This window comes from Uloborus diversus, chromosome 6, assembly GCF_026930045.1.
Source record: "Uloborus diversus isolate 005 chromosome 6, Udiv.v.3.1, whole genome shotgun sequence".
Taxonomy (NCBI): Eukaryota; Metazoa; Arthropoda; class Arachnida; order Araneae; family Uloboridae; genus Uloborus; species Uloborus diversus.
In genome coordinates this window covers 89,967,687-89,992,356 of record NC_072736.1, presented here as the reverse complement: position 1 = coordinate 89,992,356, position 24,670 = coordinate 89,967,687, and the positions used below count along the sequence as shown (strand labels likewise).

Sequence of the window (24,670 nt, the reverse complement as noted above, 5' to 3'; positions counted from 1 at the left end):
CCTAGTATAATTTCATTTTAAATATTTCAAACATTTGAACTCAGCTAAAGTTATTAAAAAAAAATCTTTTTGATGTGGAGTTTCAGTGGTTATTGAAAAATAATCTGATATAATACTGACCTAATTGAAGCAAAAATAAAATTGAACTAGGGACACAAATACATGAAATACACCACCAGCTCAGTAATTTCCAGCCGAGGACATTTACAGTCCTCGGCAGTGGAAATGACTGAGCTGGCAGTGTATTTCATGTATTTTTGCTTTAGCCCTGGCTATTGGGCGGCAATTTACTAAATAGGGAGACAAATTTTAACTTTTTGACATTTTGACCCTCAGAGCACACGGAATTTTCTTGAAAATTTTAAATTTTTGATCAAACTAGATATAAAAAGAAATTTTATTATTTGCTTCCTCACAAAGCGGTGTAAACCATCTAAAAAAGAAAATAGATTCTCAAATAGGATGCAAGGAAATAGCAATTTTTAAAATGAGGGCCTCAAAACTATAAAAACCTCAAATAAAGGAATTTATAAAAGTTAACTAAATTTAGAAGGACATTTTAACAGGTCTGCATGAGAAATATAACTAACACTTATTAGTATATTCATTGAAAATTCAGAGTAAGTCAAAGGTTTTTTGATGTAGGGAGAAATAAAAGCATAAAAAAAAAAGTTCGGTTATCAACACGCGAAAAAAATCTGGAACTCCAGTGCATAACTGGAGCGCAATCACTCCTGCACTTAGCCGAATTAAATTAATTGAAATGCTGAAAATGAATCTTATGTTACAATTATACCCCCTTCCATCTCCTATTAATTTTACATTTTCTTAATGCATTTAATTAGGAATGTTTAAAAACGTTTTTTTTTGACTGTTTGCATGTTGCAATAGACAAGAGTTGTTGTCTGTTTAGTTTAGCTTCAAAAGTTCAAATCTCATAATATTCTCCCTAACAAATGTTAAAACATCTTATCATAAAAGCAAAAATATTGCTGAGCTGGCAAAATGTGCGGAATATTTTCTAATTAAGTCGCTACAAAAGTCTTAACACAAGACACTACTGGAGGATAACTTAAAAGCTGGAAACCCCATCTCAAGTGATCATTTTTGCAGTTCCAAGTTCAAATCTCTGACTTGTGCTCTTATTTGAATATTTTTTTTGTTCAAATCATGAGCAGGGAGAAAAGTGTTATGCAGGATTTTCAAGAGGCTCGGTGATTCCATTTTCAGATAAATCTGAAAAGCAGCAGCTGAGCCATTTAGTTTTTGTTTTGACTGGAATAAAACAAACAAGTAAAATTACAGAAATAAAACTACTAACTTGAACTTTAATTTCTTTTTAAAGAATTAAACTACATGAGTAAGAAGCACTATATTTGGCAGCATTTATGATTTATCGTTTACACAAGCACCACAAAGTGCCGACGGTTTTAGTTGCAGAATTTGCAGGTCAGATAGATCTGCATATGAGCTGATCCTCCCTAATTTAATTAATGTACGGAAATCTAAGTTATTTTTTTTCAGATTTTCTCCTTCAATAAATAATTTATAAACTGTCGGTTTTGGTTGATCGGATTTTTGTGAAGGGTTGTCAGATTTCTGTGAAGGGTTTTGTTAACCCGGTTGTAGTCAAGACTCTTCATATTACTCTAGTGCTTGTGTTTGGGTCTTTTCTCCGCCCTAGCGATTGGTGAGACGAAAAAGAATTTTAAATTATTTCTTTTAGCGTTTGCTTCAACTAATAGAATGGACACCATTTACTATGCAAGAGCAATTACTATGTAATGAAGAACAATATTTATAGCGTACACAGAAAGAAAGTAACTATCAGAGACCTGACTAGGTTGTCCTGCTGTTGGTCTAAATGACCGACATACATTTCTGAAAGCTATGCAACCTTAAAATACCGAAGATTTTGTGTGAGGGTTGAGGAGTTACAACGAGTCAGCTACACAGATGGGCCCCAAGGGAAGGTGGGATAGAGTGAAACATATGACAACAGGCGGGGAATAGACCAATACGTGACTACTTAAGGGTTAACGGAGACAAATTTCCTCTGGGCAGACCCCTGCAGATGGTTTGGCATTTTGCACTCTTTGCTTTTTATACCATTCAACTTTTAACGTCAAGAGGTGAGCCTGTTTAAGCCAATTTGGTAAAAAAAATTATTTCCCCCAACACCTATAGCTGTGAACATATCTACCTTATCTGTCTGTTTATCTATTTATATGTCTATTTATCTCTGTATCCTTCTATCTTTCTATTTATGTCTTCTGTTAGTTTCAAGAAAACTTTTTCGAAATTTATCCATCAATGTACATCTATCTCTTTATCTATTTATCTCCATATTTATGCATCTACTCTATAACAGTGAAAATCTTAGTCTGTTTCAACATTGTTGTGCCACTCATGATCAACTCACAACAGTGTATATTTCCCTCTAACTTGAACTGAATTCCGTTGAAAATTTAACCGATACAGGCTTTTAACAATTAGAAAGCAGTTAAACTGAGTTTTGTTTTTAATAACAATACATTAACCCAACAATTAATTCAGCCCCCATTGGATAAAATTCACTAAAAATAATATAAAACCACGAAAAACTTTTTAAAAATTTACTTTGTCAGAAATAGGGCACCAAATTGCGCATCGCCTGCAGAAACTACATCTGTATATCAAATTTCATGTTTCTAGGTCTTACTTTTATCTCGAAATGTGTGCCAACATACAGACAAGCATCTAATTTTATTATGTGTATTGATTGAATAAAGCAAAGATAAAAACCCTGTATATTAACTTATATATAATAAATCAATGTACCATTAAAGAAGCTCTTAAGTGTCTGTCATCATGAGAAAGTAAATTTTAAACTACCACAGCCGCTGCTTTGATTTTTTTATGATAAATTGTTATAATAAAAAAAGAATGAAAAATTAAAACTGATTATTTATTTATTTACTTTTTTGCTTTCTAGGATTGTATCTCATTTTATGCTAGAAGTTCCTTTTCCTTCTGTACAGAGACCTAGGATTTTAATTCAGGTATAGTTTTTGCTGCTTTGAAATAGACTAACTGAAAAATAAAATCAATATAATAGTTACATGAAAATTTCAGGAGAAGGGGGAGGAGTCATAGCTTGTATAAAATGTAAACATTAATTTTTTTTTTTTGCTATAATGTTATTCATATTGTTATTACTAATGTGTCGCTTAATTCATCATACAGTGAAACTTCTCTGGAGTAAATGTTTATTGTTCTAAGAAAAATTGACCTGTTAAAAGGAATGGTTGCTAAGAAAAATCAGCATTGGATTAACAAACAATTTAATAAGAATTTTACTGTTTATTATGAGTAAAAAATACTTAAAAGAATTGTTTATGCTTTCATTGTTTTGCTTATTGAAACAATTACATACTTTGAAAGGAAAAATATTAAATAAACCCTAAAGTTTGCAAAATTTCAAATTGTTTTTATTTCTATTCCGCCCGCCCCCCCCCCCCAACTTTTTTGAACTTTCTTCTTTTCCAAATTTGTTTTCCTGTTATAAAATAAAACAAAACAAAAACAAATGAATTTCCCAAGATGCTCTTTATACTTGTATGATCTAGTTTATTGGCTTAGAAGTCGACTGGTCTGTCATTGCAGTTTGGATTTGCTGACTGGCATAATGAGACATGTTGAATCAATCCCTGAAAGGCATAAAATGTTCTAAGCCCTTTATTCAAAAATAAATAAATAAGAAAAAAATAATAAAATAAAATAAAATAAAAATTAAATAAATAAATAACTGTTATTAATTCATATATAAAGAGGAAGAAGCAAAAAATGATTCTGTTATGTAAAATTAGTCACTTGCAGAGGGTTGTCTGGTCCCTCTTTGGCAAATCTTTTTACTTGTGGCTTTTTTTTGCTCAATTTATTATTTGAGCTCAAAATCATTCAATTTGAGCTCTATTTTAATTTTTCAAGCAGATACAGTCAAATCTCGATAACTCAAAGCTTATAACTCGAATATTCCTTTATCTGAAAGATTTCATCAAATCCGCAACTCTTGAGACTGTTGTGAAAACTTCCCATTACTCGAACGATTTAGCTGGTCTCTTGGGACTTCGAGTTATCAAGAGTTTACTATACACTAGAATAAATTTGTTCCAACGGACTCACTAATTAATCTGTCTTCATAGGCAGTGGTGGATTCTGAAATGCGTTGAGGGGGGGGGGGGCTATGATTTTTTTAGCCTCACACTTTCAAGCTTAATTCAATGCCTTAACTAGTAGGGTTCAATAAAGAGACAATGAAGAGTATAGCTATTTAGCATAGTTTCTGCCTTTTGTGTGACCAAATTTAAACTGATAAAGAGGTAGAAAATTGCAATCACCACATGAATGCGAAAAAACTCTAGTCAAGTAATTTTGTGTAGGGCAAGGCAGTTTTATTTTGCGAGTCTCTGAACCCACTAACTCCTCCCCTGAATGCGAAAAAGCTCTAGTCAAGTCATTTTGTGTAATGCAAGGCAGTTTTATTTTGCGAGGCTCTGAACCCACTAACTCCTCCCCTGGATCCTCAGGAGGCAATGTATTGCCAAGGATTAACATCGAGTAGATAAGAGAAACCATCAGTGCTTTGGGAAATTAATTGTTGATGGTTTAGTTATTGATAGAAGTGGCTGCTGATAGAAGTTTTACTGTTCTTACATGTGTTTTTCCTTGATTGATTGATTTATTTTTTCAGCTTTCAGACTACACTATCACTCTAGCTACCCCTGGAGATACTCAGTTGCCTCTAACGTAAGAATTTCAAGTTTTACTAATTTGTTTTGCCAGCTTTATTGTTTATACATTGGCAATTTTTCTTATACAGTTGGCTCTCTGTTTAACGACGCTCTATTTAATGACTTTCTCTATTTAACGACAGCTTTTCACGGTCCCAGATGGTCCACTACAATGTTAAAAGCATTCTATTTAAGGACGCTTTCTACTTAACGATAATTTTTCGTGGTCCCTTGAAAGTCGTTAAACAGAGTCAACTGTAGTTATTTTTTTTCCTGTATTATTATTCCTTTAGTTGAATCTGAAACATATGCATGTTTAAAATGTATTTACGTAATAGATTTCTTTACTCATGTTTATTTTACAGGGGTGCATCATTTATTCAATTTTTAAAGAATCTTGGGCCAGATAATTGTTTGAAAATTCTACTATTTGCGCTTACTGAACAAAAAATTTTATTTCATTCATTGCGTCCAGATGTTTTAACGAGTGTTGCAGAAGCTGTTGTTATGGTATTAAATTTTCTTTTTCACTTTTTAAAATTTTGTATATTGTTTAAAAATTTGCAAGTTTTTCATTTTAATATGTACTATTTGAGTTTTTTTTTTTAAATATTTGAGCATTTTAAAACAATTTTTATGTTCCTCTTTTTTTTCTTTTCATTAAATTTTATTAACTGTAAAAAGATTTACTACTTGTTACTAAACATTTGTTCTCTTTCTATTGTTTTGTTTATTTAAAGGAGTACATTTTTTTCCCCACAAAGCTGTCTTTTTTTAACATAATTTATGAGATGTCACTTGAACATAAACTAATTTTTGTGGTCGAAAAGTTTATATCAGTTAGTTCATAAACCCACTAAAATTTTTGTTCAAAATCTGTTATTTCAGTTAAGTATTATTATTTTAGCCCCCCCCCCCCCCCTGCATTATACACAGTATGTTTGATAAGATTAAAAAAAAAAAAGTTTAGCAACTGTTTATTTTATCGTGGATTATCATCATATGCTTGAAAATTACCTTCAACTTTTCTCTGTTATATAGACTACTTAAAAAACGGTGTAGGTATCAGAAGCTAATTAATTGTTTGAAAAAAATATGGCCTACAATTTTCTGCAAATTGAACATAGTATATTTGTTGCTATCATTATTGTTGAAAGTATTTAAGTGTTTCCGGTTGAGTTAGTAAATATTGCCTACAAAATAACCTTAGAAACAAGGTATAGTGGTCAACATATAAAGGCATTACTGCAGTTGAATACTCAAATGCTGGGAAAATTTTGCAGTTCAAAATTTAAGATAAAATAACTGAGATTTTTCAAACGTGAAGAAAAGTGAACTGTATTGAAATCAATGACAAACTTCTTTCAATTAAGATTTTGCATTCCTTGTAGTTATTTCGAAGTGACTTGATGCATGTAATAAATTTCAAAACAAAGGGCAGCTGCAAGTCTACAATATTGTTGTAGTTTTGCAATGTTTTCCTAGAATAGAAAACAAGTTTTATTCCAGAAAAAAATTATTTGCATGCCGCTTTGGATGAACCTCATAAGTTCTCCATCAAACTCAAAGGTGCATACTCCCTCCAAAGGCCATAGTTCACCCCACTCAAATGTTGTGGAGTAACCCTCCCCAGAATGGGAGCCCCCCTCCTCATAATCAAATTACACCCCCTCCCCTCCATGTAAAAATTCCAATGGCACAATCTGTGACATGAACCCCCCTGGTGGGCACTCTTGTCAAACTGTTTAATCGTAAATATTCCATAACCAGATTTTTATGAGGGAAGTGTTATGACATCAATCCAAAGTGGAATGCTGATTTTTTTCTGGAATAGAACCCTTAGGGAGCTTTTGCTTCTGCTTGCGAAAAATTAGATTTATAAATTTGGATTATCGGTCCAGAAGCTTCGTAATATGTTATTTTTATTGAAAAATTTGTTGGAAAAATAAAATTACTGGTCATGTTTATATGAATTTGGTTTTATCAATGCATAATAAACACTGTATATTATTTGGACATGTTGGTAAAAAAATAATTGATATTCAATTGTAATAGTGCTTCTTTTCTTTGTAGTTAATATTTCCTTTCCATTGGCAATGTCCATACATACCTCTTTGTCCTCTTGGATTGTCAGATGTTTTGTGTGCACCTGTGCCATTTTTAGTTGGTATGTTAACATGTTATGAAATTGTAATTAAGTGGCATTTCAGATCTGATATCATACGCTATGTTTTAAATCTATGTCGTTTGCTTGAACTGGGATTATGTTTTAAATTTTTTTTGTATGCATTAAAAATGTTTGAAATATGTTCAAAAAACTTCTTAACAGGTTCTTGACATATTATGATAGCCTTACATCTTAATCTTCAACTGTTCATGCGTTTTCTCACACTTAAAATTGCAGAACTTTTAGCTCTTAAGAAAAAATATGTAATATTTTAATTATTTGGTATATATTTCTAAATTCATGACTTACATGGAGAATGGTCTGACATATAGCTAACAAAACACAAAGCAGTGTGCATTTAATTAGAGTTTTCCAGCTATTTTTGTTTAAACTTCATCATTGCTCTTCATTTCATCTCTGACTGTTCTGATAATGTTATGGCTGTAATGTACAATAATGAACAAAAATTGGAAATATCACAGTGAAACCATATAACCTTGACTATGGCATCCATCTTTGGCATTCAGAGTTGTTTGCAGTCTCTTTGAATAAAAAGAAATCCTATATTGTTTGCACGAGAATCATGTACTATTTTCCTGAAGAACATTTGCAAGTTATATTTTGGCTCTACCACCAAAAGTCTGTTCAAAAGATAAGATTCTAAATCAATAAAAACTCAAAAATTTAGCATGTAAACAAAATCCTTTATAGTTGGGTAAACCTAACCTGTCAGCATCCTAATGCTATAATTACTGCGTAGCCTTCACATTTCTGTCCACCCAGCCGTGCGGGGGGCCCGCTACGCGTACTCCCCCCCGGGCGGTGGAACCTAAGGCCTACGGCTAAGAGGTGGGGTGCGTGCGGAGAAAAGTTAGGTTTGCCCCAACTCTAGTTAGGAGAATATTTAAGTAAATAGCGGCTGTCCATATATACAGTGGCTCCCAAAAGTGTTCGTACGCCTTGAAATTTTGTAGTAAAACCAAAATAACGCAAAACTGAATTTGAATATGAAGTTCAATTTTTTTTCACACCATTCCTATGCTATTCTGTATAAAACCCAGTAGTTTTTTCAAAATATTTCCAGATTTTATTTTTGAAATTTGTCAAAAAACGAAGACAAAGAGAAAAAATACGCCACAAAAGTCATCGTACACTGAAATATTTTCAAATAAATTCATAATTAAAATTATCATATGTGTTTTTCTTATTATTTTTGCATTGTAATGACACTGTAAAGTCATTTGCCGTAAATTTTTTGTCTATTTATTCCCTAATAATCTGCTTATTATTTTTAAACAGTATGTATGCGTAGAAAACAACAAACACGATTCGAAATTTGATTTTTTTCCCTCACAGTAGCCATAAATTTGTTTGAAATGTCTCTAAATTAGGTAATTTATACCATTCTATAGTGAAGTGCTTGATAAAATGCTTTAAAGACAAGAATCGGATCGAAAACAAGGTAAGAAAAGGTCAACTGGCAAAGTTAACAAAGCGTGATCGGAGGTTTACAGTTAAAAAAATTATGAAAAATACACATTTGAGTGCTGAAAAAGTTTCTGCAGAATTGAATGAAACATTTTACGTTTAATTTTCACCTAAAATTGCTCGCCAAGTTCTCTGATTAGCTGGATTAAAAAGGGACCTCTTCCCGCAGAAATTTTCTTTTTCGTGCGAAAAACAGTAAGCTTACGCTTTCCGTCGTAATATCAATGATAAATAAGCTCAAAACGTTTTGGAACAACGTCTTACTTTTAGATGAAAACAAATTCAACATTTTGGGTTAAATTGTTGTATAATTGTAAATAGAAGAAAAAATGAGGAATTTAATCTTAAGAACTTAGTTGAATCAGTTAATCAGAACGGTGAAGGTGTTCTTGTGTGATTGTGCATTATAGCATCAGGACTTGGAAATTTGGAATTTTTTGATGAAATAATGAATCATACTGTTTGTTTAAATATTTTAAAAAACAATTTTAAACTATTAGCCCAAAATTTGGTAATCGGAAACAACTTGTTTTTTATCAAGATAACGAGAAGAAGCACACGTTTGCGTTTGGTGCCTCAAAAATTGTCCTTAAACTTAGAAATATCTCCTCAATCGCCAGATTTAAACTTAATGGAACATATTTGGAGATATCTGTTATCTAGATTACGAAAATATACCATTGAAACGAAAAGCGAACTAGAAACATTAAGACTCGAAGTGCGGCTGAACACTTACTCAGAAATTGCACAGAAAAAGAAAGAAAAAACAATGAAATCTATTAACAGACGTTTAAAAACTGTTGTTGATACTGCATGATATTCTACTAAATAATAACTTTGTAAAAAGTTAGATTATTTACTAATTTTTTGACATTTTTTCAAAGTGTACAAAGACTTTTGTGAGATAAAATTTCCGGCACTTTTTGGTTTTTGATTTTTTTAAAATTATGTTTTAATGTTTTATTAAAAATTGTCATGTTGTTTTGTTAAAAACATATCATAGATCTTATAATAAAATACCTATTTTGAAATATTAATTCTAACCAATGGATAATGGCCTATTTCATTGAAAGTCGTAGGTGTACGAACACTTTTGGGAGCCACTGTAAATGATGTCACATATTTTTCAATAAATTTGACACATCTCTCTTTTTTGTCCCAAATTGTCGCACTTCACCTCCCCCTTTCCCCTGGTCACATGTTACACTGTTTTACATAAACAGGTTGGTATAAAAAAAATTTGTCATCCTTATTTTTATTCCCTCTCTCCTCCCTGTTGCAACTCGCAGTTTCACAAGCCCCCTCAAAGCGGGACATTGTTGGATCCATGTAGAAAATGAACAAAACTGATTTATCTGTGCTATCCTGTTCTATTACAAATGAAAACATTTTTTTCTTCCTAAACTGCTATTTATTCTGTTATGTTAAAATTTCTTTAGGCAAAAAAATAAATAAAAATAAAATAAATAACAAAAAATATATATATATAAATATAAATAATATTAATAATGAGCTGAGCATGAGTAAAACATAAATTGTCAAAGATTATTCTTAAATGCTGTTTCAAGGCTACAATAAAGGTTCTTCATCAGTGCGAAAGCATTTTTCAGCATTCAAAATGCTGTTGACATAGTTGCCTATGAGAAGACCTTGCTATATAAGATAGGGGTTCTCAAACTCTGTGCCCTGGCACCCTGGGGTGCCATAAGAGGAGGCAAGGGGTGCCGCTTTGCGTCCATGATGTTAATATATGTGTACATAAAGGCAGAGTAGGGTGCCTTGAGAAAATACTATTCCTTCAAAGGGTGCTGCAAATCGGAAAAGTTTGAGAACCCCTGGTATAAGACAATGTATTTGTATACTGTAAAAATGTAAATAGTTTTCATAGGCGCAACATATACAACTCAACAATATTCAGTATTGAAGAATAAATTTTCTACCCCATGAAAAGTAATTTCCATATTATGTAGCTAAATTTCCTGTATTTTTGCTTGTTCCATGTGGCTTGTTTTGCTGCATTTACATAGACAAACAGGTAACACTTTGTGGAGATTTATCATTTCCATATTAGTTTTTTCATTAATCAGTCTTATAAAATTGTTATAATTCGCTCAAACCTGTTTTTGTGCAGCGATTAGGGACTGCATCAAAATATCTTCTTAAAAAAATTTCCAAAATCTCTGAAGTAGTTATAAAATACAGTTTTTACAACACAATTTTTTTTTCTTATGCAGTGGATAGGGACTGCTTAAAAAAAGTCTCATGTAGAAAATAACTCATAACCTTAGAATATAAGAACTGCTTCTTTAAACAAGTTCAAGACACGGCAGCTAGTTTGAATGTTGCTAAACCTTTTATGGTCTGATTTAAATACACCTGCAAACATTTTAAAAATTTTTATTTACACATGTACATATTTTACCCATAGAAAATGTTTTTTTTTCAAAACATGAAACCATTATCCTTCATAATCTATGTGCAAACGTTCATGTGGTAAACTGATTCAAAATCACTTTCGTCACTTGAAGATACTTTCCTGAACTTGTTTTATAGATAACTTCGTGAATTACGTCTCAATTTGGTTGACATTTTCATATACTGCCCCCCCCCCCCCCCCACCACCAAAAGAAAAGATCGCACAGAAACAGATTTGAGTATTGTAATGATTGATATTTTATTTAAAAACTTTGAATTAAGAGTAAATGATAAAATAGGAATTTTATTCACTAGATTATGCTATTATTGCAGTGCAGATGCTACAGATGTTTTCTCTTCCAAAAATGTATCCAGTTCCTTGGCCAAAAACACAGCTTGAACTCTGCAACACCACACAGTAAAATTAGTCCCATCAAATTTCACTACACCGAACACTTCTTTTTCCTTAACATTACTGTTACTTGAAGAAGCCATATTTCACTAGTGCAAATAATCTCGTGAATAATAAAATCCAAAACTCAACAGCTGAAATCCCTCTTGTCAAAAATCTCATGAACCACGCTCTGCTGTTTAGAATATTAAATGATTATCATGCTGTTGATCGAAAACACATTTATTAATGTAGAACAAACTGTAACACACAAACAATGACAATATATGAAACACTTAAGAACCAAAGCAGAGTAAGCACATAGACTATTTATAGTTTATTTCAGGATTAGTAAATCAACCAATTAAGATGCATATAATGTAAGCCAACCAATGCAAGATAAATAAATAAAATACAGACAAAAGAAAAAGGATTAACTCAAGAAAATTTAAGGCCTGTGAGAGAGCTTCAGCTAAGTTTTGACCAATAGCAAAACAATATTTAACCAAGTTCGCTCTTACCAATTGCAGTGCAATTGTAGATATTTCAACACTATCTGAACTTTTGAGAAAGTGTCCAGTTTATGGAGAACTGTGCTTTGGATTGTAAGTTTAAAAATCTTTTTACAGCATAAAAATATCTATCCTTGCTTGAGTTTTTAAATTGTAACTCTGAATGTAAATACAGTCTTCCAAATGCTCTTCCTCTCATTTTTTCAGTATCATTTATTCAAAACAGGAATTTATGAAGAATAAGAGGAGCAAAATCATATTGTCATTTAGTGATTGAATGGTGTTACTCATTTCTAAATTATGATTGTCAAAATAAATTGTCAATTTTTTTGTTGTTCTTCTGTATCATTATATTAAAGATACTGTAAAAAAAGTTTAGTCTACATACCAAATTGTATTTCAGGTGTGGATTCTCGGTACTTTGATTTATTCGATCCACCACTAGATGTTACATGTGTAGATTTAGACACTAATACAATATTTATGTAAGTATAATCAAAAGTTGCATTGCTTGTTTTTCAAAAGGAAGCATGTCATGTTTGTTTTTAGGATATAAATAAATGGTAAATTTTATGTACTTTTTTAGCTCAGAAGAAAAGAAGTATCTAAATGTCAAACTGTTTCCAAAAGTAAGCATTCCTTTAAGTAGCTATATTTTTAAGATTAACATAATTGTCTATGAAATGAAAAGACAGTTAAAGTAAATTGAAATTACTAGAAAAGAATGATCATAGATGAAAATTAATTAATTTGTATTTTCTTTTGTTCAGGAATTAATTTTTGAAATGCTAAACAACCAAGATTTATAAAGTAAGAAATAAACTCAAAAAGCACAAATTGAAGATTAGTCTTTCTTTTGCTTTTATCAGATGTCTTTTCATCCATAAGCTCATTACTTATTGCATTGAAAAAAGCGTTCCTTGTAAGGCAGAAACATGTGTGTGCTGTAATCTACAATTTGTATTTTTTGACGTTGTTATTTCTTACTTTACTTTTCAGCACAAACGTATTTCTTTATCTTAACCAAGATTTATGTTCACATTTAATCTAAACAAAAAATCAAATGTTCATTTTCCAGGCTTCTTGGTTTTAAAAACTACTAAAAAGTAAAACTTTGCTAATGTTTTCATCATTTTTGGAATTATCATAAATGTTCTAGAAATGTTAATGTAAAAAAGAATTGTGAGATGTCATATGCTTTTACGTGAAAAATGATGTTTATGAATTTAACTAATTTTTGCCTGTTATTTTCTTTTCTTTCTAATGTATTTTCATAAAAATATTATTAAACTACTGCATAATTTAAGTTGATTTGAGGCAAAATTTTCATGTTCACACATACTCATATGCATAAATATAAGTATATTTATTTTACATTTATGTATATATTACAAATGTTTGTTAAAAATATTAAGTATTAGCAACTTTCTGCATTTTTTGCATACTTTTTTTCTGTTATACATATTTAAGCATACAATTTGAGAATTCTCAAATCAAATTGAAAATGTCTCACTTAAACTGTCTGTGTGCTATCATAGAATAGAAGTTTGTATGTTTGTATAAGAATTTTGCGTAATCAAAATTTATAACGCATTTTACGCCTCGACAGTTGACAAAATTGAAAGCTTTAAAATATTTAAAGACTTGCATTACACCCAAACCTGTTTTTATGCGGTCTTCTTTGTGCAAATTTTTTGTGTGCGGTATATGAAAATTTCAATCTGATTGGGACTCAATTGATGAAATTATTTTTAAAACGAGAGCAAGTTTAGAATCTTCAAGTAACGACATAAGCACACCGATGGGAACTTACTCTACTCTCACAAGAAACTCCTTATTCGGGAAATTTTGTCTGACTGGGCAAAATTATCATCATTTGGTTTACCTTGATTTGTTTTAAAGATAAGCAATTCCTAGTTATTTTGTAAGTTTTTGGGTTATTTTCTATGTGAGACATTTTACGCTGCCTCTATCTACCGCATAAAAACAGAATTTTTTAACTGTATTGCGAAAACTTTTTTCAGCTACTCATGAAGTTTGGGTGTACTGAAAATTAGATGCACATAGCTATTTGATTTAAGATATTTGTTGTGTTGAGGAAATTTTAAAAATACATTTTTAAAATCTATATTAATATTGTGAAAGACCCAGTCACCCCTTAATTGCCCCAAAAAGTACTTCAGGAGCAAAAACACTAAAATTTAATCTGAAAAAAAAAAGAAAAAGTTGAACTTTTCTGGTTTTTGCTCAAAGTGTTCTAATTAGTCAGTAAGTTGATATTAATGACTTTCTTAGTTTGGGAGTGGGTTCATACTTTAAATCCCTTCCCTTCACAGTTCTGCTTTTTCAATATATGTTTTTATTTTTGTAGCTTATCTTGTTGCTCAGTTGTAAAATATCTCAAATTCTAGATTTGAATTTTGAAAAAAATCTGCTAACAATAAATTATTTACTGGTATTAACTACATTAACTTCATGCAGCTACTTTTTTTCCAAATTGTATTCAATGTATAGCTTTCAAAATTAAATGTATCTCTCTGTTCTATCTCTGAGAAGGAATGGTTTTTGATAATTGTAGTTATTGTGTTTAATTTATTATTTGCTACATGCATCATATTTTTCTACAAATTTACTCTTTGTATCTTTCAGAGACCAATCAGAATTTTACGCAATACACTTCAGTCACTCTATGAAAAATTGGGTTCTGTTCGAAATAATGTCTCAAACTCTCTTATTCTTGCAAGCAATTCAGCTTTAATAGATTTCGATTTTAAGGCAAAGAAAAGGGAGGTAAACAATGTCAACTTTTTACTTGTTGTTTTAGCATTTAACCTTGATTATTTTCTCAAAATTTGTAACTAAATTTGAAAAGCTGTAGAAATTGAATTAAAACATTTCTGATGTTGTGCAGGAAGAGCCAGTGCCTGAATACAACGTTAGACAAGTCTTAACTGAAAAAATATTTTCTTAAAACCAATAACAGTGCAGTAAGTAGCCTTGTGTTTCAAGGCAACTATTTGAATTTAAATTGCATATAATTTTACTTTTAAAAAAAGCTGTAATCAGGCACTATAAATCCAACCAATCATGCTCAGTAAAATTACAAGACATAAGTACTTATCAAACTATCAAAGTATTTTGAAGTTAACCTTCTAATCTTCCTCCATACACTAAAGTATTTAATTAATCAATTTCTTAATACTTGTGTAATTTTTAAATTGTATATTATGATATTTTTGCTAAAAAACGTTTTACAGTTTCATAACAATAATAAAATATTTTTTAGCGACAACTTGAAACTGAAATACAAGAAGCCTTTTTACGTTTTATGGCATCTATTTTGAAAGGGTACAGAAGTTATCTATTGCCAATTACAAAAGCTCCAACTATTGGGACTACAGATGCAAGCTCCTTATTTGATCTGAATGGTATATTAATAGTAGAAATTTTATTACTTAAATTCAACATAATATGAAAATAAGTTTTATACACATTATTTCTAGAAATGTATAAGACAACAATTTTTCAAATCAGAAATTTTTATTGCTAACATCTTTTTCTGCAAAAAATAAATAAATAAATAAATAAAAAATAAATAAATAAAAAAAAATAAAGGCACAAATTTAATAATGAAAGAACTAATGTCATCATGAAATAGCAATGAGTGCTGTTTTTCCATTTGTTAAAATATATTTCCTTAAGTGTTTTTGCTAGCTATTGCATTTCCTTTCTGTGCTTTCAATGTATTTGGAAAATAGATATTACAATTCTATTTGATTTTTTTAGGTTTTCTGAGAAGTCGTGATAAAACTTACAGTAGGTTTTTCTCTATGATGATGAAAACTCAAATGTTCATTCGTTTCATCGAAGAACGTTCATTTGTATCTGATAAAGATGCTAGTTTAGCCTTTTTTGATGAGTGCAGTGAAAAAATAGATTCTTCTGAAAGTCATGACGTTAGGTTTCTTGAAATTGACGAATCACATATGAGTGATAGAACTGTGTTTGTTGCCCCTCCAGAGCCCATAGGTTTGCCTGTAGGGTTGGAATATAGGTATAAGCAATTTGGGACTCTAAAGCCTCAGTTATTTCATAAATCTCCTGCCAAGTCGCTTTTGAACTTAATTGCTCAAGCTAGTCCAATGCCAAGCAGCCCCATGGCTAGAAGAACCAAACAAGAAATCAGAAGTGCCCAAAAGGTATGATAATGTCTGTATGAATATGTGTGTATGCGTGTTTTTTTTTTTTTTTTTTTTTGTTATTTGTGATATGTTTTATCATTGATGAATAAAATGTTTGCATCAAAGAAAGGTTTGTTGCTGATTAATTGTTAGCAGAAAAGGAAAATGTTTTAACAAATAATACATGACATTTACCCCCCCCCCCCACACCTTTTTTTTTCTTTATTTGTTTATGTTCTGTATTTATTTTTAATTTTTGTTCAGTCTCTTATTTGATTTGACTGTTTTTAATAAATGATCAATGTATATCAAATACATTTTCTAAATATTTGTATGTGTTGTCTTTTCTTTTTTCCTGTGTTAAGAGTGTCCCTTTTTAGGAAAAAAAATCCCTTTACCCAATAGATGGCGCAAAATGTTGCACCCTGGTTGTGACGAAAGCATCATGCTTGTTGTACGTTTTAGCCGCAAACTAGTTTTACAACTGACAGGATTTACGCGACATCCAGAAAAGGGGACTTCTGAACCGGAATTTGTGTGGAAGGGGGATGGAGATATTGTTCTTCAGAGGAGTCAGTGAGGAATGTCTTTCATTGTTCGAAACACACCCCTCATGTGCCTTCAGGCATTGACAGCGGGAAGGAATCTGAAAAGCAAACAAAACCGCTGCAGAGAAATGAGATGAGAGCATTTTTGCTTCGATTTGAAGTTAAGATCAGAAATGATTTCGTTATACCAAGGGTGCATCTTTTTAACCGCGGAAACTTCGGTAAATTTATCGCAACGTAATTTAGAAATGTCTTCTTTTTGGCTATTAAATCTACTAATAAAAGTTGTCAATCTAATGTAGTTTTTTTTTTTTTTGAAATATTACTCTTTAAAAGCTTTGTTTCCTTCATACTGCATTTATAGAAATTGCCAAATAGTAATAGAAAAGACTGGAAAGTTTGTTAAATCAGACTTGGACAGTTTAAAAGAAAATTGTCTTTGAAAGGTCACATTTTTTAATCTTTACGAGGAATTTTACCTTTTGCTCTTGACAAAGGTCCACAAAAATTACTGTGGATTTACAGAGAAAACTTGGCGGTACGAATCTTTTAAAATTTTGAAGAAGAAAACATAGTTTTTTATGGCATTTAACAGGGCCCAGTCGTGCAAAGAGGGGGAGGAACAGCTCCCCCCCCCCCCGAGATCGATCTTAGTTTTCGCCCAACTTGGAAAGTGGATCAGTATTTCGTTTTGGTTTGCCTATCGATGCCTATCAAGTTTTTCTTTATTGCAAGGGTAGTGATGGGGCAGGTCACAATTTATGACGATATTAGGCTTCAGAAACTGAGAGCCTTTTCTCTCTTGGGACGTGCAGGGTCGACGAGAGCCCTGGTCTGCCTAGCCAGAAGTAATACCACAAATCCCGAAAACTATCAGAACTGTTTTTAAGGGGGGGGAGGAACGTAGTTCATAGGATGCTTGTTTTAATCGAGAATTTATTGATGTGTTACCATTTTTTTTCTGAACAGGTCACAACGCTGTTTGCTCGATACAGTTTATTTTCTTTAGGTTCTCTTCTCGTGGAAAACGGACTTGTTAAAAAATATACGAATTTTGTATTAACATATCCAATCATTTACGAATTTTGTATTAACATATCCAATCATTTAAGACATTTTTAAACACCATTCAAACTGTTTCAGACCATTCTTAAAAATATATTACCGTTTCTTGCATAAACAGCTGAATTTTTACCGTATTTTTAGAAAAACAGCAGTATTCAAACGATGCACAATATCAATTATCAATGGGAGAGAGAGACATGAAAAAAAAAAACAGTACGGTACATACAGTATGCAGTAATAATAAAGCACTACACTGTAATAGAACTATACAGTATTGCTGTGCTATCTTCGATCAGTGGCGGATTTACATTCTTTTCAAGGGGGTAGCGGTTGAAAAACGTGAAAGCCATATTCCTCCCCTCAACCCTTCTATATAGGGGGGAGGGAATCGATTACCCCCTTTTAGCCTGTATTTTAAATTCCCTATCGCCCCTCACAAACTTATCGCCCCCCTCAAGAGTTGAATCTCCCTTTTGGGGGCTATCACTCCCAGGGTTAGAAACCACTGTTCTAAGTCATAGCAAAATGTATCATCATACCAGTATAGTGTAGTCCATGGAAGAAAAAGGTTGGAAGATACATATAGAAATATAAAAATTATTAATGTTCAAAAAAGGGGGGAGGGGCGAGCTTCGGTTTCAAATTAAAAAGTGGGTAATGCTATCCATCTTTGACTACACTGTCTCAACTTAATTTAAAGCAAATTTGTGGAATGTACTTGATTGAAATTAATAGCGAAAGCTAGTAATTCCTTTAATTCTATATTATTGGTTTTCGAAAATGACAGTTACGGAGGGGGCGGTCGTCCCAACCACCCCCCTGGTAAATCCGCCACTGCCTTCGAACCATTTTTTAGAGTTTCAAGCGTGCAAGAATTCGTTATCTTGTCGCAAAAAATTTCACTTTTTCCTTCTATCTTCACAAACTTAACATGAAACAGCGTGCTTTGGTGCAGAATATTTCATCACCTTTCATATTTAGAATTTAAAATATTAAAAGAAAATTGTGGAGTTGTTATTTATACACACTAACAAAACGATGTTTCGACTAGTGCTGGGTGGGAACTAGAGCAGTTAGTGATGCTAAAAGGATGAAAGTATACTCACGAAACTAATATTTAGTAGTAAATAGATAAGCCGTCACTTTGCGCCACGATTCCTTTCCAAAAGTTTTCGTGTTGTGGGTGAGAAATTAGCGTTAGCTCTAACATTCGTTACTCGAGAAAAACTCGCATTATAGGCATTTGGCGTAAGTTGAATCGCTTTGGAGCGGAAGCCGACTGTATATGAGAGATATAAATGTTCAATTTTGATTGGGGAAAATGTAAATTTATCTTACATTTCACGACAGTATATTTTTGAGTATTATAGTTTAAAGTTGGTTGTATTCAAAACGTTGATCAGAATAAAACATACGTCTTGTTTTGCCACTATGACTTGAGCAGAAAACAGATAACCAAGTTAGAAAAGTTACTTATTGGATTTAGTTCAAGCACTTCTCTGCTTCCCAAACGTGATGAAATATAACTAAATACTGTTTTTTTTTTCTTTTGTTTTAGCAAGATTAGTGAACTCCCCCCTACCTTCGATGATGAGTAGTCATTTGATTGCCATCATTTTTATTTGGAGGAGAATGGAATATATACTATGACTAAGAGCATTCTTCTGAAGGGCTAGAGAGGTGAAAACTTTAAAAAGCAGGAAAATATGTAGCAAAAAGGGAGATCCAATGTGGTATTCCCCCAAAAATATTTTAAAAATCAATAAAACGATCTATCTTTCCTGGATTTCGTTTCAAAGTTTATTTCATGTCCGTCATTTGGAAAATCAGGGGGAGGAGGGGCCATTGGAACCCCCTGGATTTTAGAAATATAAAAAAAAATAGTCTTTTTGTTCGTATTTTTTGTTTGTTCCTTTAAATATTAGGCAAATGTTTGGATAAGTAGCCTCTCCCCCGGAATTTTTCCGGAATTGAAGTCTCCAAAACGTATTTTAATCAAATTTTAGTGATTGGGGAGGGGGGGGGGGAGAAATGATTGGGGGTAATATGAAGGAAACTTTGGAAATTTAAGTTTCAGAAATAGAATAGTAGATTATCTTTGATGGCAAGGCAAAACGATCGGAGACCCTCACCCTGAATTTTTTTTAAATTTAAATTCTGAAAAGGAATGTTTGTATGGTCTTTAATTATGCAAAAGGAATAGAAGGCACTCCTGTAAAATTTTTCCGAAACAGAAAGCTTAAAAATCCATTTCTTTGCTATTTTTAGGGACTGGGATAGGGTTCTAGGAACTTCTCGAAATATTTCCAAAATTAAGTCCTGAAAACGCAATTACATGACATCTTTCAGGATGAGGGTTGGGTTTAAGAGACTGTCTCACAAAAAAATTCGATATTGAAGTTCCAAAAACAAACTTTCAGACAATTTTAGATAATGTTATAGGGAGGTTTTTTCGACTCTTTCGCGGCAATTTGTAGGGATGCAAGTCCGTGAACCAAAATGTAATAATGCTGAGGGATCATCAGGCTCTTTAAATTCGCCACTACGCTCAAGTATTGATGCTTCTCTAAAATGATTCAATTTTCCTCTACATATTTTAGTTTTTAAACTGTTTAATGATATGTTTTTGAATGTGTTCCATTATAAGAAATTCTTCGCGACTCCCTTGGAAGTCACAACATGCTGGTTGGGAACCGCTGATCTGGAGCATTAGTAATTAACCAAGCTAGTCAATTAATGGTTAAAATATTTTTTTCTCAATAAAAGTTGTACTATACACATTCATATCTTTAGCATAAAAATGTTTGTAATTACTTTGGTATAAAGAAAAAAGCTTTAAAACTAACATTTAACTATGTCATTACTACAGGTAGATCGTGTTTGTCAATTACTGGCGTTGAAGGCATTTTAGATCAATGCATGTAATCGACCAACCTTCAATAACAAACAGCATAAATGGATAGTTATTAAATGCATTTTTTTCCCTTCACTTAGAATAAGCATTGACCAGCATATCTCAGTTAATGAACCTGTAAAATTAAATTTAACCTAGAAAAAGGCGATTCAACATTTTATCTGATAACAATTTGCACCAGTAAGAAAAGTGACTTCCTTGAAAACTTCTAGATGTCTCTGTAAGTATATCGTACGTAACCTTCATAATGTCCAATCAAAACCTTTGTTACAAGTTAGTTCAACTTACCGGCTGATGGTCAGTAACTCGCGGATCACACTATAATACTTCTTGTGCAATTTAAATAAACGCTTATCAATATAATGTTTACTTAATCTGTTACTTTTCCAAGTCTAAAACTTTAAAGTATAAAATTGAGATGAAGATTTACTTAATCCATTTGCACAAATTTGACATTTTTATGCTTGTATTTGCAATTTATTCCCAGAATTTTAAGCTTTGTCTTAAAATTTTGATATATTCAAATATAAAAACCATTAAACGTTACATAATATCGAAGTACCTACTTTCTAAAAAAGTTTCATGTCTACAAGGTAATGATTTGAGCCTATTACGCGTACGCACACAATATGTAAAAATCTTTATTTTTCAAGTTCAAATTTTTTTTTTTTGAAATTTCATACATTATCATACATAATACTTTGCTCTTTGTTATAAAAGGCAAATATATGCACAAAAATGTCACACCTGCGCAAATGGATTGAGCAAGGTTTTTTATTAAATAAGAACTATTTTCAGATCATCTTTGTCCTTTGTTAACATTAGAAAATATTAATTACTTCTTGAAAAATAGTTAAAATCATTGTTGAAATAAAATATCACAAAATTTTAATGATCTCTGTTGCGTCAGTTTAGAAAGATATTCATTGGGGATTAGGAAAGATTCTGTGGCGAGCACTCGTAGGCCAACCCTCCACTTCTTGTTCACCCACCTGTTTCTAACAACACGGAAAATACACACGGGGACGTCCTCCCTCCCCCCTTTCTCTTTCCTCGACTACAATCACTGCCGCCTCGAGCACAAGCTACAAGCACTGACATCCGATACCACTGGCCATCAATTCAGGCACACGCATGGAAAGCCTCACTTTTTCACAAAAATCTAGTTCCATCTGCAAAACTAACTGATGGCGATATTTGTCCGGCGGGATCCCCACGCGATCACGTACAATTGGTTTTAGAGAAAAAAAAAAATCTAGACTGATTTATGAAAAATATGAAGTAATGAAACTTGTTATAGAAAGTTTATGGTCCATATGGAATCATTTATTAGCATAAAAATGAGAAAAAAGCCGAGCTATTAATAAAATAGACCTTAATTTCACGTATCCTTACTTATTCGAGTTTTTGACGCCATCTATTATCACTTTAGGCAACTATAAGATTAGTGGACAGAATCGAGTAAGTTTCAGAACATGTGAGCATTGAAAATTTTTTTAATGATATTTACAAAATATTTCAATTGCAGTGCGTCTACATTGTTTCTATGGTTCAGAGAAAAAAATCTCAAATCTCTGTGTTTAGATGATTTTTCATGAATGTGTGTAAGAGAAATATTTCATATTTGACAAAAAGTACTTTTTAATATCATTTTGTGATAAATGTAGGTAACTCAGCAGCAATTTACTTCATGCACGTTGTTCTTTACACATTCATCTGATATAGTAAAAAGTTTCATTGCAATCCGGCGATTAGATTTTTTTTGTCGCTGTTTCCAAAGAGTCAAGTTTAGCATGTTTTTCTACCGGAACAGCCTTAATCCCAGTGATAGAAATATGTTAGGTCACAGTTTAAGACTAAAAATTTTGATTTGATGCCTAAATTTGGCGCCTAAAGTTTTAGATTGCATCAAAGCTTTTCTTTCCTGCCTTATTGGGGGTTTAGACCCTCTATTGATGTGAAAAATATATTCCTTTAAGCAGTTTTCAAAGACTCCATTTTTTTTTTCATTGTAAAAATGTATTTTCTTCTGTAAATTTTAGTTTTTAAAGAAAATATACTTCTAGCATTATGTAGCATTTCTATTTACTAAGGATGCCTTGGATGTGTATATATTTGATTCATTGAAAAGATACCTAGATTGTTAATTTTAATACTGAAAAACTTATCCTAGGCATGATTGATAATGTCTAAATCAAAGTCCTTCTTTCTAACATCTATTGACCCTTTATGTGTGCTTACTCCTCTTTTCCCAGTGCTGCTTTTTAAAAGTGGCATTTTTAATGCTTCTTTCTCCAAATCTTGTACACTATGTTTTATGGTCTCAGAAAATGTGGAGCATCACTTAAAATATTTTTTATATAGCAGTGCCTAGCTATTTTCCTTTGAAATTTAATTTTTTTAAATTCATCGTATCATTATTATTATTTCTGTGAATTTTCGATTAGTAATTTCTTAAATAAAATCATATTTGTAACATCTTTTGTTGCTAATGTTTAATTAAAATGGAGAGGACTTAGTCATTTAATCAAACTATAGTATGTACATTTCATAAGTTTTTGAATCTGCATTTCGTTAGTTTAATAAGAGAGGATAATGTCTTAAATTTGTAAAAATATTTATTTTTGATAATGATGTTTTAAAAATATGCCATAGTTCCATCTTTTGTCATTATGTCTTTTTTGAGTAAAACTGCCAATTCAAAAGTATTGATAATCTGTGCAAAATATTTCAAGTTTACAATGTTAAAATTTATTTCAAAACTTTACCTTTTCAGATTGCAAGAAAACATTCTGAGACTCCTGTCATGTGGGCAAAGTAGGTTCTATTTGGATCGATAATTTCGTGTTACTGTTTTTTCAAGTTAGTTAAAAACTCAAACTCTTGTTTTATATTTTAGGTGCCTAGTTGGTTATTGCTTCAGTTTATGGTTTATTCATTTGCCGTCATACGTAAAAATTGCAAGTTCTAAAAGCAATGCTTTAAGGATGGCATTTGATGTCTTAGTTCGTATGCAAGAATATAAAATCAGTCAGCCCGATGAAGTATGTATGCTTTTTTTTCCACTTAAATTTGAATTTGAATCTTATTTCATTGTACTAATTTTGCATTGCCTTGTAAAAAGTTAGTACCTGCACAATCATATTGAAGTTAAGAATTTTGAGTAGTGCGCATCTAGCTAAATAATTTTTGTTTGATCAGTCATAGCCAAGAAGTAACAAGTCACAACTGCATGATATCTGTACTGGTAGACAAGTAATTTATTGCTGGCCAAAAATCTCCTTAAAATCCTTATAATAAACTTGGTTAAAGAACTGCAGTCCTTTAATTGACTAATGTCAAACATACTCAACCTTCCCCTATGTGAGATAAGTTGAGCAAAGGTATGGAGTGAATTGAACTAGAAAACAAGCCGTGTAATGACCTGAATGTTTATTCCTCACGTAATAAGAAACTTCTATTTGGCAATCAACTTTTTATTTATAATCTCTTAGTGACAAAATGGTGACACTGAAGCTATTTTTTTTTTAAATAAAAATAATGCATGGATATAAGTGTAATCTATGCAGAGAGAAATCTTTTCTAACAATTAATTTGTGGAGTAGACTCTGTCCTTCTACTTAAATTGTACTTTTCAGTAATGTAATGATCGATGAGGTTAAAACAAAAAATAAATAAAAAAAGATATAAGAAACTAATCATCCTTGTCGCTATTGCGATTGAGGCAGTGAGAAGCAAAGGGATGTAAGTGGACTTTTTATAATTTCATGTAAAATGCGTTCAAAGTTCAGATCCTAGATAAATTTTCATTGATGTCTTTTTATAAATCATGCTGTATATCAGCACCCACTAGAGCTACAAGTACCATCTTTTGCCCTAAAACAGAGGAGTGGTTCTCTTACCATTTGTAATGATTATCTCCAAATTTTTAATTTTATCAGTACATACCTTTGGTTCTCACTGCCTCAATTATTAATGCAGACATCAGTAGGATTAGCATTTGCCACACATTTTGTATGTGCAAGTTCTTACAAACTTGCCATTAGATTTATTCTGAGTAAACTCTCAGAATAAGTTTTACAGTAAGCCGAAAAATTTTAGTAGTTTTCATTACTTTCCTCATTTGATTGGAGAACATTTTTAATAACATTTCTCGTCTTTTATTAAATTAGTATTTTGCTTTTGTTTATCAGCTTTATGAGTCATTTTTATACTCA

At 31.7% G+C, this 24,670-nt stretch overlaps 1 protein-coding gene across 1 annotated transcript in view; it reads left to right on the top strand.

Moving 5' to 3' along the window:
* The window catches only part of LOC129224648 (C-myc promoter-binding protein-like), a 72,575-nt gene that overhangs the window by 13,480 nt on the left and 34,425 nt on the right, over positions 1 to 24,670 (top strand). Inside the window, exons 7-17 of the mRNA XM_054859131.1 lie at positions 2,975 to 3,041; positions 4,733 to 4,788; positions 5,138 to 5,282; positions 6,846 to 6,939; positions 12,149 to 12,230; positions 12,332 to 12,374; positions 14,395 to 14,535; positions 15,032 to 15,173; positions 15,532 to 15,944; positions 23,230 to 23,270; positions 23,353 to 23,497. Coding sequence (XP_054715106.1) covers positions 2,975 to 3,041; positions 4,733 to 4,788; positions 5,138 to 5,282; positions 6,846 to 6,939; positions 12,149 to 12,230; positions 12,332 to 12,374; positions 14,395 to 14,535; positions 15,032 to 15,173; positions 15,532 to 15,944; positions 23,230 to 23,270; positions 23,353 to 23,497 — 1,369 coding nt within the window. The remainder of the gene's footprint in view (positions 1 to 2,974; positions 3,042 to 4,732; positions 4,789 to 5,137; positions 5,283 to 6,845; positions 6,940 to 12,148; positions 12,231 to 12,331; positions 12,375 to 14,394; positions 14,536 to 15,031; positions 15,174 to 15,531; positions 15,945 to 23,229; positions 23,271 to 23,352; positions 23,498 to 24,670) is intronic.